Source organism: Zootoca vivipara, chromosome 2 (assembly GCF_963506605.1).
Source record: "Zootoca vivipara chromosome 2, rZooViv1.1, whole genome shotgun sequence".
Taxonomy (NCBI): domain Eukaryota; kingdom Metazoa; phylum Chordata; class Lepidosauria; order Squamata; family Lacertidae; genus Zootoca; species Zootoca vivipara.
Window position 1 is genome coordinate 60147921 of NC_083277.1, and position 22651 is coordinate 60170571.

Genomic DNA, 22651 nt, shown 5'->3' on the forward strand with positions numbered 1-22651 from the left:
GTTTTCTTCAGTAGTGGTTATATATATATATATTAAAGCACCATAGTCATAAAGGATAATTCTCTGCAGCTCATTCATGGCCTTATTTTTCTCTCTTTTACTGCTTCAAGCGTTCTCCTGCCAGCTACTATGTATACTAAGCTACTGTATATACTACAGTCTGAAAGGATAACAAACAGAAAATATGGTTGTTGCCACAGAAGTTCCAAGTCCAAAGCTTTCTTTCTGTAATGCCCCCCATTTCTTTGTTGTTGCCACCCATATGAAATCAGGATGAAGGCCAAATGCATTTAGAGCATTTTAAAAATATGATCCATTACCACTGTGGCATGAAAACAAGGCATTTTGGGGGGAAATGTCTCAACCACAAATATTGCAGGAATACAGGTGAAGGACAGAAAGGGCCAGGTGGGGGTAAAACTTGGCATATTTGTGAGGTATCTCCATTATAGTTTTGGTCTGTTTCTGCACTCGGTGCTTGAGTTTCATTGGGATGTATACAATTTAAGAACTTGATTGCAGACATTTTGCATTAGCATCTGTATTGAAAAACTGTGCGTTCTGCTGAAGTGCAGAACGCTAGCCCGAGTTTTTGCAATTCTTTTATCCTTCAATAGTCAAGAAACATTTTCGGCACTACATTTTTTGTGGCAGTACGGAATACATAAATCAAGCAAGGACAATCGATATAACAACATTTCATGCCAAACAAGCTGATAGGCAATGTAAGATGACAAATGTGACACCTATGTGTCTTGACGTCCAAAAAGGTTTATTACAAACATCACCTCACCTTTACTCTAACTCTCCAAGCCACCACAAAACAAAGACATGCAAGGAGAAGACAAGACACAAAGATGACAGGCAAGAGGCAATGTCATTATAGTAACAATAGGACAATCTCTGTCTTCAGAAAAAGTGATCCCACACATGTAAAGTAGCCAGTGATCCAAAGCCATTTGTGAGAAAAAAAAAGACTATAGAATGTATGCAGAGAATGATGGCTGTGTAATCAATCATCTGGAACATATCATTGTAGATGACACACAAAACTGTAGTGCAGGTAGAGATGAAGAAGTAGAAGAAATGGATCTAGAGCCCATGTTTAATGCAACACGTGTCATTTGAGGCTCAAACAATTTTAATAGAACTCTAGAAGTGCCTAGGACATTGATGCAATCAAGATGCGAAAAGACTTTGCAAAGAGAGAAATTAGCTCAGTTCTTGCATAATACCATTGTCACTGTTAACATGTTGGATGAGCCACCCTCACCCATCAATACCTGAAAGACAATGTGACCCAGGGGCTCAATGCTGACACAGAGGACCTATTCCTCATGGGATTGGGGAAGGGCTGTAGCATATTAGTAGGACATTTTTGTTGCATGCAGAAGGCCCCCAGTTCAATCCCCGGGACCTCTAGGTTGGGGTGGGAGAAACCCCTGCTTGAAACCTTGAAGATCCACTGCTAGTCATTGTAGACAATACTGAGCTAAGGTGGATCAATGGCTCTGCAGAAGGCAGCTTCTTGTGTTATCAGATTTCCTTTCTTTGAAAAAGGGATTGCCCAAGTGGTTCCCATGTTTAAATGACTTGGCAGCTGTGTACACGTGCTGCTCCAGAACACAAGGCCTGCTGCCAGCAACAATGTATGAAGCAGGGAATTGGCAACTGAGCAATGAAAAGACACTTTACCCAGGCTACAGATCTGTACAGAAGGTGATGTGACCATTCTTCTGCCTGCTGTCACTCTGTAACTGACTATGGGCTCTCAGCACCTTCAGTAAGCACAGCCAAAAAGAGGTCTCAGTTTTTCTGAGGTCGGGCAAGTACAAAGAATGAAGCTCTAGTGACATGCATTCCCTGTTTTTTCATTCAGTCACAGAGTTCTACTTTAAGCACACCTGCCTTCTTGCCATTCAGCAGCATCTATGCTACAAGATACATGTGTGGGTGTTCCTTTCTTTGTTCAGGGGCTGAAATGCCACCAGTCAGAATAGAAAATTCAAGCAAGGTGCCTTTGAGTTACATTGAAACTAAATGCCAAAGTTTACCTTAGTTCCTTGAAGGGGTCTGCCCTGACATTGGGAGTTTCTATGGATTTAGGGAACACTACGCCTTCTGCTCCTGAAATAACAAAACAGAACACAAGTGTATATGTTATAAACTGTCATATGTGGCACATGTTACATTTAATCTATCTCTAACCCATAACATACATCCTATATCCTTATAACTACCCAGAGTGAGGATACTGAGACTCCCCTCTGGCTGCGATATATTTGTTCAATTTATAGAAACAATAATTTAGTGCATGTTTACTTGGGAGAAAGTTAACATTCACCACAGTAAGACATGCTTAGTAAAGACTCTTAGAATTGGGTTGCACAAATGCATAAATGTAAAGCATTTTTTAAACAAATACATTTAAAGCAGGTCTTAAATGAATACAAATACTTTGAATGAACTGTATTTCCAAATGCAGTCAATGTGTGTGGTGTTATGTCTGAATTCTTTTTAGAAAAGTTCTCAGAAGGGTGGCGAATTATTCTGGAGGTGTATCACTGCTGCCCAAAATGGCTGAACGCTTGTTTTTTATTGCCTCCTTCCTTTTTTGTTTTTGATTTTTTGCTTTTGCAGTTTATCCAGCACATATGTATGTATGCATATATAATATATATATATATATATTACTTGCTTGCATTTATTACCTGTCTTTCACAAAAAGTCCAAGGGCAAGTTATATCTCAGTAAAAAGGTAAACTACAGCATACAAGATAGTTAACAGTTAAACAACCGATCAACAAATAAGGCCAAATCAATCAACAACCATTACATATTCCCAAATGCCTGGAGGGAAAAATATATATGCCTGTGTAATATTTTCTGAAAATCCTCCATGCTGGAGCTAGGCAGCCGTCAGGTAGCAGGGAATCCCCAAGTTTGAGGACTACCACTGAGAAGGTTTTGTTCTGATTCACACGGTGATCAAGGCAACTCATATGATTGAATCATCTGAAAACTGGTCATGTGGGGAAAATTAAGCATTTGCATGTGATGCACAACGGCAGAGTTAATGGATATAATGTGACTGGTCTTTTGGAGCTTTCTCTCTCCAAGAGAATGAGGAAACTGGAACTGGGGAACTGTGCTACATTTACATTGCCTGGGAAATTTCAGACATAGCTACATACTAACCCTTCTGCACTTCAACTAACTTTGAATACAGTACAGTGGAACCTCGGTTTATGAACACCTCGGTTTATGAATTTTCGGTTTATGAACACCGTGGACCCATCTGGAACGGATTAATTCATTTTCCATTACTTTCAATGGGAAAGTTCGCTTCAGTTTATGAACGCTTCGGTTTATGAACAGACTTCCGGAACCAATTATACCCATGCTTCAGTTTATGAACGCTTCAGTTTAAGTACTCCGCGGACCCGTCTGGAACGGATTAATCCACTTTCCATTACTTTCAATGGAAAAGTTCGCTTCAGTTTATGAACGCTTCAGTTTAAGTACTCCGCGGACCATCTGGAACGGATTAATCCACTTTCCATTACTTTCAATGGAAAAGTTCGCTTCAGTTTATGAACGCTTCAGTTTATGAACAGACTTCCGGAACCAATTGTGTTCATAAACCGAGGTACCACTGTATACAAAAATGAAGGCTTCAACAATCACCTTAACAGCTATTGAAATTGGCCACAGGGCATGGCTGAGTCTTTCTTCTAGAACTGCTGTTGACTCCCATTTCTTCAATTAGGCTGCTTATAGTCACAGTGTGCTGCTGCAGTGGCCTGCAGACCTAAACCTACAATATTTTTATCCTGCCTGCACTCACTACTGCATTTTGCTGGATGAGAGACTACTACTCCAATGCAATGAAGGAAGTGATGCAAGGGGCCACTAGTGACTGCACACCCTGCCCACAGAATATGCCCGGCACTGGCCAGAAGTCTCCTAGGCAAAATGCTGGCACAAAAATTGTAATATCTGGTAAAGCATCAGAGTAAGGTGCCTGTTTCTGTGGCATATGGAAACCTTCAGCTAGCTCATGTGCTTGACTGCTGTTGCTTCTGTCTGGCTATCAGGAACGAAAGAAAGAAACCATTTCATTATACCTGATCCATCTATACTGGGCGGAAAGCAAACCTTGTCAAATCTGCTGGTAAACCAACAGCTTTTTTCTCTTTTGCCATTGCAAACTACTGCCTCTGCTGTGAACAAAGGTCTGTTTCTTTGGAAACTATAGGGAATATTGTTTTCAACACCACAATTGATTTTTGTGGTGTATCCTCGTATATCTACAACATGTTAGATAAGATGGAGGGAAGCTATTATGCAATGTGTATTTATACCTACTGTACATTCCATGACAATAAATTATTCTCTTCTTTTTATTATTTGCAAAAGAGTTTGATTAAAACCCAGGTCCAGCAAATCTTTCTTTTGACACTATGTAATTTACCAGCAATAAATGTTCATAAACAGTTTGAGTGGAAAATCCATAAAGCTATTTCAGCTTTATTTTAAGTTCCATTTAATGCCCCTCAAAAATGATTTCATCAATGTGTGTTCCATTAACTGGCTTTCTGCCCAATAACTTAATTCCACACAATCAATCAGGAATTTATAAAGCAAGTGACAGGATCTATCTAAAGTGTTTTGAATTACTGTAATGATTCACTCAATACTTTTATTTTTCGCCCCTCCCCCGTACTGTTGAAAACTGGGGAAATAAATTTGTCAAAAATCTCTAATGTGTGTCTGGGGACTGCAGGAACAATGTGGAAAGCTTTTATATTAAAGGATAAGTACTGCACAGTATCACAGACACATTTGGTGACAGCAAAAAGCTTTATGCTAAAAGAAAACAAGTAACCATTTGAAAACTGCTTTGTAGGATATATTCCTATATCCATTGCCACATGATAGGGATTTTATTTTTGACGAGCACTGACTAGAAAGCTGGTGACTGGTCGGTTTCAATATATCAATTGTGAACACTTTTTAAAATGTAGGTGTTTAAGTTCAGAATATGCCTGTTGCCACAACCAAGTTTCTCTTTCTACTGAATAATGTCATCTGTTTTATGTAGCAATTAAACCAAAGCATGCATTCCATGGTGTATAGTTTACCTATGAACAGCTACCATTACACTTTTAGAGTTAAAGAATCAGGAGAATCAGCACACAGAATCCTAGAGCTGGAAGGTAATCTAGTCCAAGAAAGATGGCCATCCAACCTCTGCTTAAAAATCTCCAGTGAAGGAGAGTCCACAACCTCCTGAGGGAGTCCACTCCACTGTCAAACAGCTCTTACTGTGAGAAAATTCTTCCTGATGTTTAGTCGGAATTTCCTTTCTTGTAACATGAAGCCATTGTTTCGAGTCCTAGCCTCCAGAGCAGGATAAAACAAGCTTGCTCCATCTGACAGCACATGAGATATTTGAAGATGGCTATCATATCCCCTCTCGGTTTCCTCTTTTCCAGGCTAAACATACCTAGCTCCTTCAACTGTTCCTCATAAGGCTTGGTTTCCAGACCTCTGATCATCTTGGTTGCTCTCCTCTGCACACGTTCTAACTTGTCAATATCCTTCCTAAATTGTGACACCCAGAACTGGACACAGTATTCCAGGTGGAACCTGGAAGTCTTGACTTCCAGTATTGGGATGTGCCAGCCACAGAGTGAAAGAGTGAAACCCTGCAACTCACCATCACATTTGAATATAAGCAGAATTTTTTGTTTTTTCAAAAAATGCAAAACACCAGAACTGGTTCTCTGAAAGGTCAAAGTTCGTAAGTCAGATGAGGACGACAGAGGCACCACATTTATAACTCACCCATAACAGTTTTTGTACAAATAGAGACAAAAATTGTTCACTGGGTGGAATAGCCCACGGTCTGCAAATCATAACCAAAGAAACAAGCCCAAGCTGCATGTCTTGTAAAGGACCTGAGCATCACAGAAATGGACGCCCTCCCTTTTCAAGTGACAGTTGCAATCAGTAAACTAATTTGGGGCACTGCATGACTTGTTTGTACCTGCCTCCTCACTGTGTTTGAGACAACTCACAACAATACAATTAGGACAACACACACACCATCTTTCAAAAACACTAACTAGCTGTTAATAAGCAGAATGTCTGCAAACTTCAGCTTTATTGGCTTTGCAGAGAAGGGGAACCCAGAGGTACCTCGGTTCACCTCATTAAAAATAATAAGGGTGCAGAACTGGTGGATTACAAAAAGATCCTAGGCTGTTTGAGTTTGTTTGCTGAACTGTTTCCCAGCAGTGCTTATAACAACATCAGCATTGGTAAGCTTTTTTTCTTCTTTTTTTACTTGCTGTATTTGTTGCTGGTGCTAGTTTTGCATGAAACACTAGTGTGTGGTCTTACAAAACCAGAAATAGTCCATGCAAAAAGTTTCCGAGGAGAACATCCTGCTCTCTTAAAGCAGATTATGTTTCAGAAGAGTTTCAAGGAAAGCTCAAGGAATATAGAATAAATCTGCCTTGCATTAAATTCAGAAACTGTACTATATGTTCCTTTGCTAATCCTTATGACACCAAATCAATATTAATCTGATGCTGGTTGATTCTTCTTTCGTAAATAGGATTAAGGTTAACACAATATAGACAGATATATCAGACCTGGACATTAAATCCATGTCTGCTGCCTTGGTTTCACCCTTTCCCTTCATTTCTGCTTTATATCCAAATCCTAAAGAAATTATAAATATCCCTGCGTTACGTATCCCCACCAACTAACAGAAACTCAGTTCAATCTTAGCTGAATTTTGAATGGATCTTCCAAGAAGCAATTAATATTCAATATTTAATTTCTATAGACTGCATCTCTTTAAAAACAAGCTTCATTGTCAAGGGCAGCAGTGCTGAAGAAAGTGAAATTAAAAAGCATTAACATACTCTTGATAAGGTGACAATTTGCAAGGTTATCATGGCATCCCTCTAGTAATTAACACATAGTAAGGGACAGGGTACTTAAAGGCAGCTAAGTAACTTGGGAAAGCTTGAACTAATTACCTACATAGCAGGAAAAATACACAGTTCATAGCTTTAAAAGCAATAGACAGATGGTAAATTAAATGCCTTTCCTGTGAAGGTGGTATAGGCACAATCTTACAAATTAAGGTTCTTACTGTGCAACTATACTAAATAGCTGGCACGAGAGCGTAAAATAAGGAGCAATTATAATGAAAACGGCAATCTCAAAACAGTATCAACACATACTGTACATGATGAAATGTAACAAGATTGCTGGGAAGAATCAACTGCTGCTGTGCTGTTGGCAGTGGATGAATTGGCACCAATTAGCAGATATCTGCATTTGAAACTCAGATGGGTGCGCGCAATGGACACATGGGAAGAGGAGAGGGACATCACATTCTTACTCACCTTTTCTACAAACTGAAAAGTCTCAAATGTTGCAACCTTTCTTCAGAGGGTAGATGCTCCATCCCCTGGATCACCTTTGTCTGTATGCTTGCTGACACTCTCAAAGCCATAATGCAGTGATGGCCAAACTTGGCCCTCCAGCTGTTTTGGGACTACAATTCCCATCATCCCTGACCACTGGTCCTTTTAGCTAGGGATGATGGGAGTTGTAGTCCCAAAACAGCTGGAGGGCCAAGTTTGGCCATCACTGCCATAATGGCTCTGCTACAGTAAGGCATGTTCTTCTATATGCTTGGCTATTTTACCTTCAACAATACTATCTATCAATTTTCTGGGACAGACTAACTAAAGCTAACTGCCCTACAATTGCCAGGATATCCCTTAGATCCCTTTAAAAAAAAAGTTGTTGTATTGACTGTTTTTCAGTCCTTAGGTCTGGAGACTGATCTGAGGGACGGTTTGCATATTTTTGTTAGAAGACCCAGCAATTTCACATTTGAGTTATTTGAGAACTCTTGGGTGCATGCCACCTAGACCCAATGATTTGTCAGTTTTTATTTTGGCAATTAGGACTAGAACTTAATCTCTCATCACCATTAGCTGCTTTTGTTCCTCAGACTCGCTTCCTGCAAAGGTTTGTTCAGGCACTGGGATCTGCCCTATCTATTCTGTTGTGATGACAGAAGTGACCTGTGTTGTGTGTAACTAGAGACAATGAAACGTTTCAATTAACTCTTCTATATTTAACAGTGTGAAACAAAAAGTTGTGTGTTTTACTTGCTAACCTGATTCAGAAGAGAAATTAGGGAGTATACTAAAAGTTCTAAAAGGAAAAGGAGTCAAAACTGATATTAGCAGAGGGAAAGCTTTAACATTCTGAATGTCCCTTGTTGGATGTGCCCATTAAATTACTACTAGGACATAGACTGTCCTTCATTTGTCAGAAAGTTAATAACATTGAAGCAAGTCAGGGCAAGGATGGTTATGGTTATGTTTATTAATACAATTTGTTTGTATTGCAAATCTATATGTGGAAGTGCTTGAGAAGGGGCAAAGGGACAGAGAGGACACTACCCTACCCTGTTTTTGAAGTTGCTTCAATCTAATATTTCCAGGCTGTGAAGCCTTTGGTGCCCTAAGGTCAAACTTATTCATTAAGCAGCTGTTTATCACAAGGGTCATTATTCTGTTTTTATTGAAAAAGAAACTGTGGGGAGCCAAAGACAAAGCAAAGACTTCAGAAGGAATGTTCAAACTCCCCTCCTCCCTCCTAACTTTGGAAGATTTCCCCAAATCTTATAATATATTTGGCTGTAATTCTACAATAAAAATCCACAATAAGTACTTTTAGCTGATTAGAAATCTGTGATAATAATAATAATATAATATTTTTTTATTTGTACCCCGCCCATCTGGCTGAGTCTCCCCAGCCACTCTGGGCGGCTTCCAATTGAATATCAAAACAATACAGCAATAACACAATTACAAAAGTCACAAACAATACATAAACCACATCAAAAAAATACACAACCGAATGGAAAACAGTTTTGACATAAATCAAAATCTAAAACTAATACATCCTTAATACAGTTTAAAATAACATAGGTAAAAAATAACAGGAATTTACCGTAAACAAAAAACAAAACAAAATGGAGCCCTCTCTGCCCAGCAGCAGCAGCGGCAACAGTCCTTTATAAAGCCCATCAGGCCCCGCCCTAGGCCAGGTGGTGAGTGGCAGGACTGGGGCCTCCAGGCGCTGAGCAGGGGAGTCCTCCTGGCTGGTAGCATTAGCAGTTCTTATAGGCCTCAGGCCCCGCCCTGGGCCAGGTGGTGAGTGGCAGGACTGGGGCCTCCAGGCGCTGAGCACATTAGGAAAAAGTAGCACTACCAACTACAAGAACTTTGCTCTTACAATCCAAATGAAAAGCTTGCGGCACTGGACATTAAATAAAGATTCTTCTGCCTCCATTATATTTGACTTCTATTTTGAGGATTTTGAGGAAAAGACACATTTTAAAATAAGTGAAACAGATATGTGTCTTGCAAATAAACACAAGGGTTTGTGTGTATTCAATCACTTCATCAGTGCTCTTCTTATCCCTTAAACTTAATGCCACCAATAAAATACCTTAAATTACCTATTCTTTCGGTGTTTGATGATCACAGTATTTGTGATTAGAATCAAATTTCTAATACCTCTGGACTGAGATCTAAATTCTGATGGAATTTTGAATAGTTTAAAACAGGGCTGGGGAACCTGTGGCCCACTAGATGTTGTGAGACAAAAATTCCCATCACCTCATGTCACGTGCCAATGGGCAAGAATAATGAGAGTTGCAGTTCTACGACTTCTGGGGGCCACAGGCTCACCACCCTTGGTTAAAAAGAGTAGTTTGTTTGTCTGAAGGAACTGGTTCACAGTCTGAGGATACTCTTTGATCTAACTTTGTCACTTTTGCTAAGTGACTCTCACCTCTCACCTGTCAGATAGAATAGCCTCAAATACACACACGCATGTTTTATTCCTCATTACTAGTGATCTTGGGGTAGTGTCTACGTTGATGCTATTTCAGTGCCAGGTAAAGATGTTTTGATTCTCAAGATTTCTTATAGCCTTGAAATTCTTATGCTGTTTTAGTATCGAAAGCTGTCCCATGAATTTATCTGAAGGGAATATAGATTCCTGTGACAACCAACCTACCAACTAATGAAACAAAGCAAAGTTATCAGTTAAGTTTATTATTTATGGCCCAATTTTCTACAGATGTATCCAAAGCATCTTATAATTTACAACACAAGACCAGGGTGTGGCTACTATTTAGCAATAGACTTATCCATCTCTTCCCTGCAATTGTAGCCTGCATGTTTTCAGCCTATTATATGAAGGAACATGCTGATTTCTAAATACTAATATTACACAGACACAGACACAGACACAGACACACACACACACACAGACACACACACACACACACTGACACACTGCTTTGAGTATATTGATAAACGGAAAAGTGACTAAGCAAACAAAAGTAACAGTATTTAGCTGTTCCTTTGTAGGAAGTCATGAATACACAACTGTTCTGTATTCCATAGGTTTTTCTTACAGTAGTCATCGCATGAAATCTATGACATAAATCACATGTAAAGCATTTCCTACATTTAATAATAATAATAATAATACACTGTATTTATTGGATGCTTGATCAGGCTGATAAGGATTTGAGGAGAGGCACTGCTTTTTTCCTCCCTCGTATGAGACTGAAATACAAAACCTAGGAGAAAATGTTTGTGGATGCAAAGCATTGAGACAGCAAGGATGATTTATACAAAGATAGAGATATTAGCCCATCACATTCATATTAAATCATGTTTTCTCCTAAACCAAGCTGAGAAGCACCAAGGGCAATGCAAATTATTTCTTCATCTCCCTCAGGATTGAGCATGCAGCTCTTGTGAACACAAGGTTGCAAATACAAACAATCGCCAGGTCTCGAGAGGAGAGAACACTGCTGGTTAAAGCATTATAGTTCTCCTTTATGCAGACTTACTTGGGAGTAAGTCCCACTGAATTTAGTTCATCCATATCACAGGAATATTGTATAATATTACATTTACATTCTGTTTATTATTTGTTAAGATAAATTCTGCAAATATAATTGATTTCCTCTAATAGGAAAGATAAAATTAATTGTGTGCACACACATTAAGAATTTCTGCTGTGTCTGTGGCCTCTTGTTGGACTAAAACTGTCACATATTCCAATGGCCAATTGCACATTCTCAAAAATGTAGGATAAACACCGACAATTGGGAAACACTGGCCTGTGAGTGCTCCAATTGGAGAACAGACTTTACTAAAGGTGTCGTGGGCTTTGAAGATGCTCAAACTCAGGACGAAAGGGAGAAACATGCTAAGAGGAAAGCACGCTTGGCAAACCCTCACCGTGATCAACTCCTGCCCAAAATCCTACGTCCCCACTGTGGAAGGATGTGTGGCTCCAGAATTGGCGTCCACAGTCACTTACGGACTCACTGTTAAGACCGTGTTCATCAAAGATAATCTTACTAGGCTACGAGTGATCGCCAAAGAAGACATTCTCAACCATCTTGGTCTTTAAAAATAAATCCTAATTGCCTGAAGTTGTGCCTTTAACTATGATCTGTCCTTAAAATTTGGCCACTCCTCCATAACTATCTTTTCCATTTTATATATTCCATTCATTTGCTAATGACGAAGCCAAGAGCATTCATTTGCTAATGCCGAAGCCAAGAGCAAGAGTTAGTGGGATGACTCCCACTAACACAACAGGGCTCCCCCCACCGCAGCCCCTGTGCTTCCCCCAAATCCACTCTGGAGTGTCAGGAAAACTTCCAGAAAAACATGAGGAGGAGAGGGGAGGTGGTGGGAGGACCCATGTACTAGAGGAACATTCCCTGGAATGTTTGACAAGCATAATGTTTGACAAGTGGAGTGTTGCAGGATTCTTTCCTGGGCCCATTGTTGTTCAATTACTTGGATCAATTACTTGGATGAAGGAATTGAGGGCTGCTCATCCAATGTGCAAGGGGACGTGGGTGGCGCTGTGGTCTAAACCACTAAGCCTAGGGCTTCCCAATCAGAAGGTCGGCATTCGAATCCCCGTGACAGGGTGAGCTCCTGTTGTTCGGTCCCAGCTCCTGCCAACCTAACAGTTTGAAGGCATGTCAAAGTGCAAGTAGATAAATAGGTACTACTCTGGCGGCAAGGTAAACAGTGTTTCCGTGTGCTGCTCTGGTTTCGCCAGAAGTGGCTTAGTCATGCTGGCCACATGACCTGGAAAAACTGTCGGCGGAGCGGAAAAATACTGGCTCCGCCGGCCAGTAAAGTGAGATGAGCGCCGCAACCCCAGAGTCATTGACAACTGGACTTAACTGTCAGGGGTCCCTTTACCTTTACATCCAATCTGCAGATGACACCAAACTGGGAGGGGCAGCTAATGTTGTGGAAGACGGAATCAGGATTCAAGATGACCTTAACAGATTGGAGAACTGAGCCCAAACTAACAAAATGAATTTCAATAGGGACATTGGAAAGGTTATGAAATGCTGGAGAGTGGCCTGGATGATCAAGGGTCTGGAAATCAAGTCTTATGAGGAACAGTTGAAGGAGTTGGGTATGTTTAACCTGGAGAAGAGGAGACTAAGAGGAGATATGAAAGCCATCCTCGGACATCCAAAGGGCTGTCACGTGGAACACGGAACAAGCTTGTTTTCTCCTGCTCTGGATGCGAACCAATGACTTCAAGTTACAAGGAAAGAGATTCTGACTGAACATCAGAAAGAACTTTCTGACAGTAAGAGCTGTTTGACCAGATGGTGGTGGACTCGCCTTCCTTGGAGGATTTTAAGCAGAGTTTGGATGGCCAGCTGTCTTAAATGCTTTAGTTGAGATTCATGCATAGCAGGGGGTTGGACTAGATGACTCTCAGGATCCCGTCCAACTCTACAATTCTATGGTTTGTGGAGGGTGCAGGGCACATGGAGGGAAAGTTCAATTGCATAGTGCCCTATATATTTATTTGAAGTATTAGCATCCTGCTTTTGCTTCTTAGTAACAGGAAATCACAATCCAATAACTATGGAAAATAGGATTAGGTACTAGTAGGTATATCTAGTATTATGCATTGCATATTATTATGCACTGTATTTATACATCTCTTTTAATTTTTTATTGTATTGATATCATGTTATGTATTTATATTATGACTTATAAATTTCTTAAATATATACATTGTATCACATTCTCAAGTTCTAAATAATGCTCAGAATCTAAAGGCGTGGTATACAAGGAGCTTTCCTGGTCATTTTTGATGCAAACTTGAAAAGACAAGTTTATTATTCATTCTAAAAATTTGATTGCCCCTTTAGCAGTGGGATCCTTTGCTCTAAATAAGACAAATTACACTGCAGTCATGTGCTTACGTATATCTGAGCATGTGTATCTCTCTTCTCTCTCTCTCTCTCTCTCTCTCTCTCTCTCTCTCTCTCTCTCTCTCTCTCTCTCTCTCTCTCCTCTCTCTCCCTCCCTCCTAGCAATGGTCTCCCAAAAGATGCCATGACGTTTGGGAGCAGTGATTGTGGTATGTCAGCTGCAGTCATCTTAAAAGGCTAAATAAAGCATTTAACCACAGTTTAATTTCTGAAGAAGCTCATGCTAATTAAAATTACTTTACATTTAATTAAAATGTTTTTGTATAGTGATAATAATGTAACTGTGGTAATTAGTATCAAGTGGCATCTAGAGGGCATATTTAAAAACTAATCTGGAGAATAAATAGAGCTAATTAGTAGCTAGAATAATGCTTTATGATTATCCTTTGTTTATAACTGCTATAATGTTCAATGTGTTATTAAATGAAATTGGTAATTAATGTATATCAAAGCTATTTTTCAATGCTTTTATTAAAGCATCTCTTAGATACAACATTTTTTTAAAGGCAAACTGCATTTGTTTCACTTCCATGGAAATAAAAAGGATAAGCAGATGACGGCGTAATCTACAAAACAATTTATTAATGTAAGTTGCAGCACCCAAATCTGCAGTGTTCTATTTTATAAGCAAGTTTAGAAATAATACACACATCTGCTCCAAAATTCTGAAGTAGATCATGAAGTAAACTGTTCATCAACCACTGTATTTTGTGAAATACAGTGAAGCAAAATTCACTGTATTTCACAAAATTCAGCTGCTACTAATGATTGTTGCCAGAAACATTAATGCCACACCAATGCATGGAAACACATGGTGCATATAGTAAAATAAGTATACACATACTTTTAAATATCATGGGTCATGCATACCAGCAGTAAAGGATTTTTGCATCCCCCCCCCCCCCCGTCTTGCTTTGGACCAATGAAAGAATCCTGAGACAAGAGATTTATTGTTTGGGAAAACATGTTAAACACAGTGGCTGAACTTCCAGGACTATCTGGGAATCAATGAGAACTTGAAATGGGGGGGGGGGAATTCTCACCCTTACTTATAAATTAGAATTCTGTTTCTCCTGCTACTTAGGGGTTGCCAAGAGAAAAGGAAAGTGATATATAACACCTGGACTTTCAGACACTTAATAGCGGTGCTAGAGAAAGGTAAGTGAGAGACTATGGGGAACTGCAACACAGAGCTCTGGTCTCCTGTTGTTGCTTTTTCATGACCACAATATGCATTTGGTTCCCAGTACAGAGAAACATGATACTGGTGCATATAGTCATTCAAAGTGTGGAGAAAGTGGATAGAGATTAGTTTGTCTCCCTCTATCTTAACACTAGAACTTGGGGCCATCTGTTAAAGCTGAATATTGGAAGATTCAGGATAGAGAAAAGGAAGTAGTGAGCTACTGCAAGGTGATGGTCGCCAACTTGGGTGGGCTGTATGAGGGACTCAGGCAAGTCAAAGAGGATAAGGTTATGGATGGCTAGTAGCAATGATGGCTATGTACTACCTCCAATATCAGAGGAGCTATGCCTCTGAATACTAGTGGATGGGAAATACAAGTGGGAAGGGTGCTGTTGCGCTCGTGTTCTGTTTGTGGGCTTCTCATAGGCATCTGCTTTGCACCACGAGACTAGAATGGCCTTTGGTCTGATCCAGCAGTTTGTAGTGTTTGATGTTGTACTACTATTTTTTGTTGGGAGCTGCCCAGAGTGGCTGGAGCAACCCAGTCAGATGGGCAGCGTATTATTATTAACAACAACAACAACAACAACAACAAGAATGTTCTTTAAAAATATTCAGTTTTATCACGCAAACAATTTTGTTTGAAACCACGTTTCCCCACATTCTACCCTGACTGGCACAAGTAGCTGGGCAGTAGCTTTGCCACTCTGTCCAGCCCCACCACAGCCACATGGGAGTTAGGATTACTCCCTAAATGTATTTTTTAAAACATATATATGGTAGATTTTTTTTAAAAAAAACTGCCTTGGTTTAATAGTTTTTGTTTACAAATGCACAACAGTGTTACTGCTTGGACTAGAAAAAGTGGGCAAGCATTTTCAGATCCTGAAGGCTGCAATCCAAACTATGTATGGCTGCATTTGAATGGGTGAAAAGACACATAAAGTATCGTTAAAATGTACGGGCCCCTTCCCATTAACATTAGTGAAATGTGGATTACACCCTAAATGCTTCTCTTAACTACCTTCTCCTGTGAAAACAGGGAATTTGTTTGTTGTTGTTTTGTTCAGCACAGATGGTAGCTTGAAATGCAAAATATTCCTTACTGCATTCTGTTTTTAAAGTTCTAATTTTCAGATCTTCTAAACAGTGTGTTGTTTTTCCCTCCTCCCCAACGTCTTGCTGCTAGTCCTGGAAAAGTCTTTAAGAATTCAAAGGGAAAAGAGCCAGCCTTATTACTTTTGTCACTTTAAGGCTCCAGCACTGCTTCAGAGAACAAACTTTCAGATCAAGCTTTGAACAGAGTACAAAGGAAAGGAAGTAATTATCATTAACAAGATTAAAAGCGGACCACGTGTCCAATAACTGCTGCTCTAACCTCTCCAAAAGGACTTTCATGCCAGACTGCAGTCTTATACTTCTCTTGGTATAACAAGGATGGGTAAGGCCAGAACAAGTACAAGTTAAGATTGCTTACATAGCAAAGAGAAGTGTCCGAAGACAGACAGACAGCAGCAGCACCAGGACTTTGCCAAAAGTGATGAGTAGATTCTACCTCCCACAATAACTAGCTGGATTGCCAACACACCCAAGAAGACTGAAGATAAGAAAGATGGGTAACAGGTTATATTTATTAAATATAGCTATTATAGAATCTGACAATCAGAATAAGTCAACAAAATTAACAAATGCCAATGAGGTCTGGGCAGTGTGGTGGATAGTTAGGAGGATTTCCACTCTCCCATCTTCTGAGCCAGCCTCCAGCCACACACTTTGTGATCACGTAGCAAGGCCCTCACTGCGTGCTTCTCGGGTATAGGAACCTGACATGCGTGCCGTGGCCCCGTTGGCTAATGTTCACCCTGAGGTGTCTGACACCCCCAAACACTCTGGTGCAAATATTAGTCAGATATCCCCCAAAATCCACTCACCCACCCCGGAACAAATGCCGATTAGCCAAATTCTAACGAAGCACCACTCCAGTCATGTGGACACCACCAAACAGTGTGAAGTAGGCAAAAAGGCTGTGACATGGGCCAATTAATGTCAACCCGCCCACCCCCTCCAATTCCTACTCAGTTCCCTCAATGAAGGCAACTAACAGAGCTCACAGTGCAAAAGGGAGGGGGAGAGTGGGTGTCTGGGTGAGAAGAGAGGTGGAGCTGGCTTAAATAGCCCCACGTTACCCCTGCAGGGGAGTCCATCTCTCTTCTTCTTGCAGGGGAAGAGAATGTTGCAAATGTATCCCACTCCCACCCCCATATGGGGAAGGAATGGAATTGTGCTCCAACCAAGACAAAATCCATGAATTATGGCACATCCTCATGTTAAGAGATACAATCAGCAGGGTGTGGGAAAGAAACCAGACAATCTATAAAAGTTTCCTCTCAAGGTTATTAAAAACTCTCTACATAAAGTATAACTCTGATAACTTTGTCTTTCTCCCCCTCCTTTGATATCTCTGTTTAGGATAGATAAAATATGGAGAGACGTTCTGCTGCAAGCATAAATAAAATGGCAGTAGAGCTGTGGAAATGCCCCCTTCTTTTTATGTTTCAGAGACTAAAGGGAGGCATAAAATAACACTGTTGTGTTTTGAAAACATTGCTGTCTCTCTCCACCAGAACAATTTAACTAAACAACAGAAAAATATATGTGATCTGCATGGACTGCAAGGAACCTGCAACTTGTGGATTACTGTAATCCTGAAGCTGCAAAATACACATTTGTCTAAAGGAACTTGAAATATACACCACCACCACTAAACCCCAAGGAAAAGGTCCTGAAAATAACCACCCACTCCTTTACAACTAATTTTATGCTACGAGTGAGAACCAACTGATGGGAATGTTATTGACACTTTAAACAAGAACAGATCACACCAACATATTTGAACCAGCAGTTCAGGATTAAAAGCAGCGAGGGAAAAGCTTTAGAAGACATGAAGCTTGCTAGTTTACTGCTCTTCCACACACTCTCCCCAAGGCTGCATTTTATTAGAGTCATTTACCCACTTTTAACAGGCTTAAAACTCAGCATATATCAAATGCCATCAATTTAAAAGCAAGGGAGAAGACTGTAGCTTCAAGTTTACAACGAAACACAAGAAGAGCCTGCTGGCCCATCCTGTTCCCACAGTGGCCAAACACAGTTGCCTGTGGGAAACCAGCAAGCAAGATTCGAGCACAAGAGCACTTTCCCTTCCTGTGGTTTCTAGCAACTGGTATTCAGAAGCATTGCTCCCTCCAACTCTGGAGGCAGAACACAGCCATCCTGGCTAGTAGCCATTGCCAGCTCTCTCCTCCATGAATGGAGTTTAGTGGGAAATATACATCTTGGAGAGTGAAGTCAAATGGGCCTTAGAAAGCACTGCTAATAACAAGGCCAGTGGAAGTGATGATATTCCAGCTGAACTATTTAAAATTTTAAAAGATGATGCTGTTAAGGTGCTACACCCAATATGCCAGCAAGTTTGGAAAACTCAGCAATGGCCAGAGGATTGGAGAAGATCAGTCTACATCCCAATTCCAAAGAAGGGCAGTGCCAAAGAATGCTCCAACTACCGCACAATTGCGCTCATTTCACACGCTAGCAAGGTTATGCTTAAAATTCTACAAGGCAGGCTTAGGCAGTATGTGGACCGAGAACTCCCAGAAGTGCAAGCTGGATTTCGAAAGGGCAGAGGAACCAGAGACCAAATAGCAAACATGCGCTGGATTATGGAGAAAGCTAGAGAGTTCCAGAAAAACGTCTACTTCTGCTTCATTGACTATGCAAAAGCCTTCGACTGTGTCGACCACAGCAAACTATGGCAAGTTCTTAAAGAAATGGGAGTGCCTGATCACCTCATCTGTCTCCTGAGAAATCTCTATGTGGGACAAGAAGCTACAGTTAGAACTGGATATGGAACAACTGATTGGTTCAAAATTGGGAAAGGAGTACGACAAGGTTGTATATTGTCTCCCTGCTTATTTAACTTATATGCAGAATTCATCATGCGAAAGGCTGGACTAGATGAATCCCAAGCCGGAATTAAGATTGCCGGAAGAAATATCAACAACCTCAGATATGCAGATGACACAACCTTGATGGCAGAAAGCGAGGAGGAATTAAAGAACCTTTTAATGAGGGTGAAAGAGGAGAGCGCAAAATATGGTCTGAAGCTCAACATCAAAAAAACCAAGATCATGGCCACTGGTCCCATCACCTCCTGGCAAATAGAAGGGGAAGAAATGGAGGCAGTGAGAGATTTTACTTTCTTGGGCTCCTTGATCACTGCAGATGGTGACAGCAGTCACGAAATTAAAAGACGCCTGCTTCTTGGGAGAAAAGCAATGACAAACCTAGACAGCATCTTAAAAAGCAGAGACATCACTTTGCCGACAAAGGTCCGTATAGTTAAAGCTATGGTTTTCCCAGTAGTGATGTATGGAAGTGAGAGCTGGACCATAAAGAAGGCTGATCGTCGAAGAATTGATGCTTTTGAATTATGGTGCTGGAGGAGACTCTTGAGAGTCCCATGGACTGCTAGAAGATCAAACCTATCCATTCTTAAGGAAATCAGCCCTGAGTGCTCCCTGGAAGGACAGATCGTGAAGCTGAGGCTCCAATACTTTGGCCACCTCATGAGAAGAGAAGAATCCTTGGAAAAGACCCTGATGTTGGGAAAGATGGAGGGCACTAGGAGAAGGGGACGACAGAGGACGAGATGGTTGGACAGTGTTCTCGAAGCTACGAACATGAGTTTGACGAAACTGCGGGAGGCAGTGCAAGACAGGAGTGCCTGGCGTGCTATGGTCCATGGGGTCACGAAGAGTCGGACACGACTAAACGACTAAACAACAACAAATACATTTAAATGGTTTAAAAACCTCAGCTATGCCTTTACATATTGATTTTAAAAAATGCACAAACTAATCTCATTTCACAAATGCCAGCAAAGAACATTGGCAGATGGACTTAATGAAGGAAAGATCATCTTTCCATGATTTTCCATTTTGACTCATCACCAAAAGGGCTTATTTCAATATGAGAGCTCTCTGGTAACATGACAAGTCCAAAGTCATAAAAAACATAGAGTTGGAAGGGACCCTGAGGACCATCTAGTGAAACCTCCTGCAATGCAGCTGTCCCACACAGAGAGGGATCGAACCTGCAACCCTGGCATTATCAGCACCACAATCTAATCAACTGAGCTATCCAGGCTTCCCAAGTCATATGGGCAGAGACCATGGCTACACTACCCTTTCTGGGAACTGGAGAATTTCTGATAGGAGAATGATCAACGGTCAGCTCTTACACTGCGACCTCAAGACTTCTGTTGTTGCACATAGGCACAGGAAGCAGCAACACCGCAGAACCCCCTGTTGCCACAATAAAGGTAATGTTGGAAGGCAAGCTAATTTTTAGGGCAGCTGCACAATTCTTGAGGGAAAGTAATGCAGTGAAAACAGGGAATGCTAGTGCCCCCCCCCTTTGGGTGCAAACAGTTTAAAAGTGTATTTAACCATTTAATCCATATGTATTCCTTACTCCCATGAGGATAAGCAGCAGAATTTATTTTTTTAGGTCTTCATATTCCAAAGTCCTCTGCTGCCATATCTAATAATGCAACAAATAACAATGCTGAAATGTGGTGTTGCCTCTCCAGTCCTCTGGGAATTTGATCCGGTTTTGAAGGGCATAAGCTAATAACACTGAAAAATCCCATGAACAATGAAAAGCACTTGATCAGTTCTCCCTGAAGCTAACAGCAGGTTTTCCACAAGTACCATGAATGAGATCAAACACTGAAAATATTTTCCAAAGAACAAATATATAGTGATGAAATATTTGTTGAATATTGTTTACCTAAAACTTTAAGTCTCTCTGCTCCAACCACCACTTCATTGTCATCTGCAGAAAACAACAATTTCCCCGAGGTGGTTAGCACTTGAAATTTTTGGCTGTATGCTTCCACTGCTTTGGGCCCTAAAGAGAAGAAAGAAAACTTAGTGATCTCTTTGATCTGCTATTATGCTGAAAATAATACATTAACATATCCTGGATTATGAATCTGACAATTAAATAGAAATGCATGAAGGTGGTTATGCTAATGGTTGTGCATTTATCATGTTGCTAGAGAGACTAATAAATGTTTCTTCTCTCTTCAGCATTTATTTTAAAATATATAAAACATTGAAGCAAATGTAAGACCTACTCATTGAAAAAAAGCATTATTTTCTTGCTACTTAATGAATTCTGATTTATAGAAACTCTGTCACATAACTCATAATGAAGTGGCCATTCTGATAAAGAAAGATATTCTAGACTAACGGTTCAAAATTTTCCACCATCAGAACAAATTCTGCCATTGAATTGTATTACATAAACAAAGCACAGCATATTTACATATATATTAGAATTTATGACTTTTTTGCTTGCTTTTTTCTAATGTATTGGATAGGAAGGATGGGAAAGAGTTTTCCATTCAAAGGGTTAGCTGCACAAGGATGGCATGATGTGGGAAGAAATTTGTAGCTATGGTACGGAGTATGATTCCTATTAATAATATCTGGTTGGAATTTCTGGTAGGATGGCAAACAGCAGGTGGAGCCAGGGGTAGAGTTAAGTAGAGTTAACTTTCTCCCATTTTTTCTACTTCATTACTCCCACCACTGCAGTCAGACATGCAGAAATTAAGCAGATCAAGCTTTTCATGGCATGGAAAGAATGTCCAGTCTTAGCTTCTTCTTCTTCATCATCATCACCATCATTATCATCATAAATTTTTATTATTATTGTGCAATTAAGAGGCAAATTCTGCTGCAATCCACAGGTTTTACCCCTGAGAGCATAGGAATTCAGCATTCAACAGGTTATTTTTTGTATTATCAGGCTGCTGCTAAACTGACAGGAGCAGAACCCATTAAAAACAGGGAAGAGGACCAAGGTGGCAATCCTGCTATTGCCATGTAGGGACAAGTAGGGATGCCACCTTTATTTATGATGTATTTTTACTTCAGTTCCTAGATACTGATATAAAATGGTACCAGATTTAGTAAATTGATTAATGATTATGCATGTGATGGACACAGAGAGAATGTGGGTCTGGCTTTTAGGCTGTGCAGTCCAAAGAGAAATTTCCTCTGAACGACCATCCGAGCTGGGGGTGGGGACAACTAATAAGTATGTAAGTTGGAGGTGGGACAGGAGAGAGAATGTTTTCCACATAATATTCTGGGCAGAGAATTATGAGGTTTGATCACAGAAGTGCTGCTGCCGTGGCCTGCATATAATGAAGAAAGAAGGAAAGGATTTTGTGGCCTGTTAGGAACTCTGCATCAGAAAATGTATTAGCTTTCCATACATACATTTAAACAGGAACCCAATCTCTAAACAGTTCTAATTTATCCTTCCATGAATCATTTTTATGAGTTAATATACTCATACAATACACCTCCACCTCCTCCTAACATTTTCTAACATTATCTGAAGTTGACCATTCTTACACCATACATACATGAACATTTCATTGCTATTGATATTACACACACACACACACACACACACACACACACACACACACACACTGGTGTATAGCAGACTCTCATAAGCAGAAAAAGATAGGATGAACAGGGTACTCTCTGCCAAAGACGCCTGCCCAGTTCAAAGAGTAATTTAGTAAATCAATACAGCTTGTTCAAAAGCCAAACTACAAAAAACCCACAACCCACAAACCAACATAAGGGAATTCCTTTCAGCAGCAACTTAGAGACCAACTAAGTTTGTCATTGGTATGAGCTTTCGTGTGCATGCACACTTCTTCAGATATAAGGGAGAGAAACATTATTTCCTCCCTAATAATAAATCAATTATTAGACAATGAGCCCAAACCCAATGTTTGTTCTTGAGTTCAGGGCTTGTGGTTTGTCTGGAGGAGACAAACCATGAACTTGGGTTCAGATGACATGCTAGGTCAAAGCAAGCTCTCAGCAACAGGAGGCCCAGGGAAGAAATCCAGAGGCTGCAATCTCTGCAGCTTAATGTTACACGTGAACAAGTTTACTGACTGGAAAGTTCTAGATCAT

At 40.3% G+C, this 22651-nt stretch overlaps 1 protein-coding gene across 4 annotated transcripts in view; it reads right to left on the reverse strand.

The window, feature by feature from the left end:
- The window catches only part of SGCD (sarcoglycan delta), a 401606-nt gene that overhangs the window by 51340 nt on the left and 327615 nt on the right, over positions 1-22651 (reverse strand). For all 4 annotated transcript variants that reach the window (XM_035105743.2, XM_035105742.2, XM_035105746.2 and 1 more), the window contains 2 exons: positions 20433-20552; positions 2055-2127 (listed from right to left, as the gene is read on the reverse strand). In XM_035105743.2, coding sequence (XP_034961634.1) covers positions 2055-2127; positions 20433-20552 — 193 coding nt within the window. The remainder of the gene's footprint in view (positions 1-2054; positions 2128-20432; positions 20553-22651) is intronic.